General features: G+C 42.8%; 1 protein-coding gene across 1 annotated transcript in view; it reads right to left on the bottom strand.

Annotated features, from left to right (window-relative positions):
* Window positions 1-240: 240 nt before the first annotated feature.
* Window positions 241-4307, bottom strand: part of LOC109534332 (protein SCAI) — a 6258-nt gene continuing 2191 nt past the window's right edge. Inside the window, exons 4-10 of the mRNA XM_019899962.2 lie at window positions 2830-3084; window positions 2442-2675; window positions 2199-2386; window positions 1756-1986; window positions 1532-1702; window positions 1035-1281; window positions 241-976 (exon numbers count right to left, since the gene is read on the bottom strand). Coding sequence (XP_019755521.2) covers window positions 1040-1281; window positions 1532-1702; window positions 1756-1986; window positions 2199-2386; window positions 2442-2675; window positions 2830-3084 — 1321 coding nt within the window. The 3' untranslated portion in view covers window positions 241-976; window positions 1035-1039. The remainder of the gene's footprint in view (window positions 977-1034; window positions 1282-1531; window positions 1703-1755; window positions 1987-2198; window positions 2387-2441; window positions 2676-2829; window positions 3085-4307) is intronic.

Below are 4307 nucleotides of genomic sequence, written 5' to 3'. Positions count from 1 at the left end.
TTTAATTTGCTGCAAATCAATTGCCCTATCTGAGTTTTCCATCTCAATGAGGATATTTACTTGATAAAATAGTTAAAATAGGCAGACGTGTGAACTAGAAATGATTACCACGTGGTTATTGGCCTGTTAGCGCTAAAAATTGTACCACAAAATATAAAATTTTGAAGAAAACCGTGTGTTATTAAACTCGGAATTATTAAGCGTGTGTAAGGTAGTATCTCAAGGAGAAATCAAAGTATATTTAAAGAACGTTTGTTTAATAGTAATTTCAATAATACCTATAATTTAAAAACGGAATACTCATACGAATCCATAACGTACGCTTAGTGGCTTATAGATGTTTGGAAATACGGCAAGAAACAATTGAATTGGTAAAATTAGGTTAAGTATTAATTGCGCTTTAATGCTAAAGCCGTTTCGGATGAACGGCCTTTAAAGTGAACGGATTTTTTGTTTGTGAAAGACGCTGTGCTCCCATTTGAGCTGAATCAGGTAATGGGCATTGACCGGGCGTAACGAGTAAAAAGCCATAATAACTGAAGCGGGGGGGTAAAAAGTGCGCAACATTAGAAGAACCTCAAATCATGGACTGGAAGATTGAACATTCCACGCCTCAACAACGCCTCAAACAGTGCCATTCAATGCGCATTACCTTCGAGTTAGTTTACTCTAATTAAGTATTATCACGGTATTTCAAATTCTTTAAGTCTATAGTGAAGCTCATTAAACCAAACTACGGTCTCGGCAGTGGCAACAATCGAAAACTGTCCTAACGCCAGTCCAGATCACCTGCATGCGGATGATCGACACTTTTAGCAGCACGCGGACAATTTTGAAGAACACCATTCGGGCGGCCAATTTGACGATCGGAATGTTCAGTTTCTCATAGGGGCGATCCCCTCCTCCCTCATGGGTTTGGGGGGCGGGTGACCAGGACATGATGCTGGGGCCCAAACCTATCCATGAGGGACAAGACCTGAAATGTTGCCAGCACTTGGTGAAAGAAGCGGCGAAAAGCGGCGAGACCGAATTACCTGGATCATTCGAGTTCGTGCCCCTCGAAATGCGCCCTAACCTCCAAGTGGGTGGCCAGGTCGAGCACCAAATGCTGCAGCGCCGGATTCTCCAGCAGCTCGGCTTCCGGCAGGGGCGGCTGGCAGCGGGGGCGGTACTGCCGCCCCCGGAAAGCGCGATGCAAGTGCAGCACAACCTCGCAGAAAATGTAGCGCAGCAGCAGCAGCCGCAGGAAATCGTCGCCGAAAAATTGAAGATACGACAGATCTGCAAAATATTAAGCGATTAAATTCACCGTTTCACTAAATGCTACTTTGCGTTCGGCACTGGTAGGTTGGGCATGTGGAACAAGCACGCGCGGGTTACCATGACAATGATGCTTGTGCGCTCGCTCTTTCGCACAACTGATATGTCAAAGCAGGGATACCCTTGAGGCGGGAATGGGCCATTAGTGCTACCGGGTGCGTTATGAAAGTACCCGTAATCCGCAAAGGCATTTTTTCGTCGATTTACTTGCCTACACGCGCCCTTGTAAAGAGGCGGGAAGCCTCAGTGACGAACCGATCAACAAACGACTGGCAACGTTCCCAGTGATGGATGGCTATGCTGTTGATGCTACAGCAGTAACAGAAGGCGGTCAACGGTGAGTGCAGAAACAGAGTAAATAAAGACCCATTGTGTTGTTGGTCTGAAACAAAGCAATTCAAGTGTGGGCCGTAATGAGGATGTGGAAACTGTTACCTTGGAAGGCAGGAGGTGTATCTTGAGGCGACATTAGAGTAACTAGCGGCTGTCCAAAATACCTAGGTATATGTTGAAACACGAAACTATTGTCGGAGTCCACTATCACGAACAAGGGACGTCTAGTGAAGGGATAAAGGTCGCCCGGATAAACGCAGTGAACTTCTTTGGTTTTCTTGTGTTCCCCGTCGCGTTTGCTGGTGGTCGAAACGCCGCCCAGGTCGAAACCCACTGAAACGCAACAAAACGCCCATATTGATCCGATGCAAAATACCACACGGGACAGCTAAATATAGAAGCATTCGATATAAATGCATTCAAGCTGAAGAGAATGTCCACTTGTTGGCGCCTGCATTAATTGATTTGACCCAAAATACATGCATGACCAGGTTCAACGAAAATCGCCCTGTTTTATCCAGCCAGGAAAACTGTCCATTACTTACTATCCTCCGGATGTTTGGACGTGGAAAAGCAACCATCAGACGAAAGGTAGAGTAGAAGCGCCCCGTTAACAGGCAGCTCCTTGAAGCCGCTGGCCAGAAACACCAATATCTGACTGAGTGTCGGCTTGTAGAGAAGATACTTGTGGGGATTCTCCCGCCTAGAGGGCCGATCTCCATTCTCCAGATATCTGAGGCCAAACATCCACTAGACGACTGTTTTTAAGGAGCCAGGTGAAGACTCACCCTTTCTGGCCGGGCACTCCATAGGGCATGCGTCCAGGTGCCGGTGACGCGTCGTAGATATGATTGAAGTCCTCCTGAGGCTCGCGCTCCAACGTCTGGATCATCCGGAACATGTCCATGGTCAGTTCGGAGAATTTCACTTGTTCGGTAGCGCTACCCACTACCAGGATCTCTTGCAGCGTCAGGTTCATGTACTGCGACTTTTCTACTGGCGGCGTCGTCAGTGGGCTCAACCTGGTTGTTCAGAAGCGTTAAATCTCGAATTTTATGTTCAAAGCCAATGTATACATAGAAAACGGGAAAATGCTGATTTCCGTTCGATTATTTGCCTGTTTTCCTGTGTCGTCCACTATAATGTTCACTGTTATGGGACAAAGCGTTAGCTTACCTGTGGGATAAAACAATAGGGTTTGTATCCGCATGCAAGACGCTCACTAGAGAGTCGGAGGCAATAAACGCCTTGATTTCGTCCAGAACGAGGCTCCACTCGATCTGGTCGTCGGGCTCGTAGGTACTGGTGTAGTCGGCGATATGTCTGTCTAATTCTACTATCAGTTCTCTAACTAATTTCATTCGTCTAAGCAGCAGGCACACGACAATGAACCGCGCGTAGTAGCGCAGCTTCTTCACCATCAGCTCGGACCTGCAAAGGCACACACCCTAAAGGCCGGGACACATCTATCCGATCCGACTCCTATCCGACTCCTATCCGACTCCGATCCGACTCCGATCCGACTCCGATCCGACTCCGATCCGACTCCGATCAGAGAACCTTCCGCCGATGACCAAATAATCGGTCGGTGAGTGATCGATAAGGGGAAGCCACACATGTCATACACGTTTCAGTTTCCTTTCCGATTTTTGGACGATTGCAAATCACAGATTTTATAACAATTCCTAAGACTAAGTCCAAATGTATTAATGTATTAATTCATATAGACACTCGGATGGTTTACTTTGAATATCGAAAACTGAAAGCCGAACTTGATATAAGACTATTGTTTTACGTTTTTAGGCTCTTTTAGGAAACTATAGCTTGCCGAATTAAGCCAAACTTACAGAATATTTAAAAATGCTTTAACGTGACAAAAATTCTTTTTTCAGATACTTACATATTTTTACTTACATGTGTAGCGTTGTTGCTACTTTAAGCCTTGGCATGCATTTGGAGTATTCATTTTGTCCATTTTGGGCACAAAGCGAAATACTGTTTATATTGATTTCTTTTACTTTCAGCTATTTTTCTTTGCATTCTAAGAAGTTTATTTTTGGTTTGCAAAATTCTTCAATATACTGGGTGTTAGTTAATATTCTATGTTTATTTCATTTAATTAATGAATGATATACTAATCTAAGATTGTCGGTATCCGATCTGAAATTCATAGCATTGTTATGTTTTTTAATCTGTATAATTTCATGGACTCTTCTCTTATTATAATTTCTCTCGTTAATCAGTATTTTTGTGTTATCAACATCAAAATTATGCAACTTCTGTTGTACATGCTGTGCTAATGCTGTACCATTTACGTTATTTTTTCTTAGGCTATACTTATGTTCTTATATTCTTTTCTTTAGATATTGTCCTGTTTGACCTATGTATGTGTTATCACAATTGAAACAGTATATTTTGTAAATTACATTAGGCGTGTCTAACTTGTCAATCATAGGTTTAAATTTTGTGAAACATTCATTTGCTAAGTTGTTTTTAGTTTTTTCTGCTATTGATATTATGTGGTTTGAATATATTTTTTATTTTTGTGTTAATTTCCGAAATATATGGTAATGATATATACTTGATATCACCTTCTCTTCTTTTATTTATGTTTTTCCATTTAGTTGAATTGTATATTTTATTTATCCTTTGCT

The sequence above is a fragment of the Dendroctonus ponderosae genome, unplaced genomic scaffold, assembly GCF_020466585.1.
Source record: "Dendroctonus ponderosae isolate FM_Combo_2020 unplaced genomic scaffold, Dpon_F_20191213v2 Dpon_F_20191213_8, whole genome shotgun sequence".
Classification (NCBI taxonomy): domain Eukaryota; kingdom Metazoa; phylum Arthropoda; class Insecta; order Coleoptera; family Curculionidae; genus Dendroctonus; species Dendroctonus ponderosae.
Note: the sequence above shows the minus strand (reverse complement) of the source record. Positions and strands in the feature narration are given on the sequence as shown.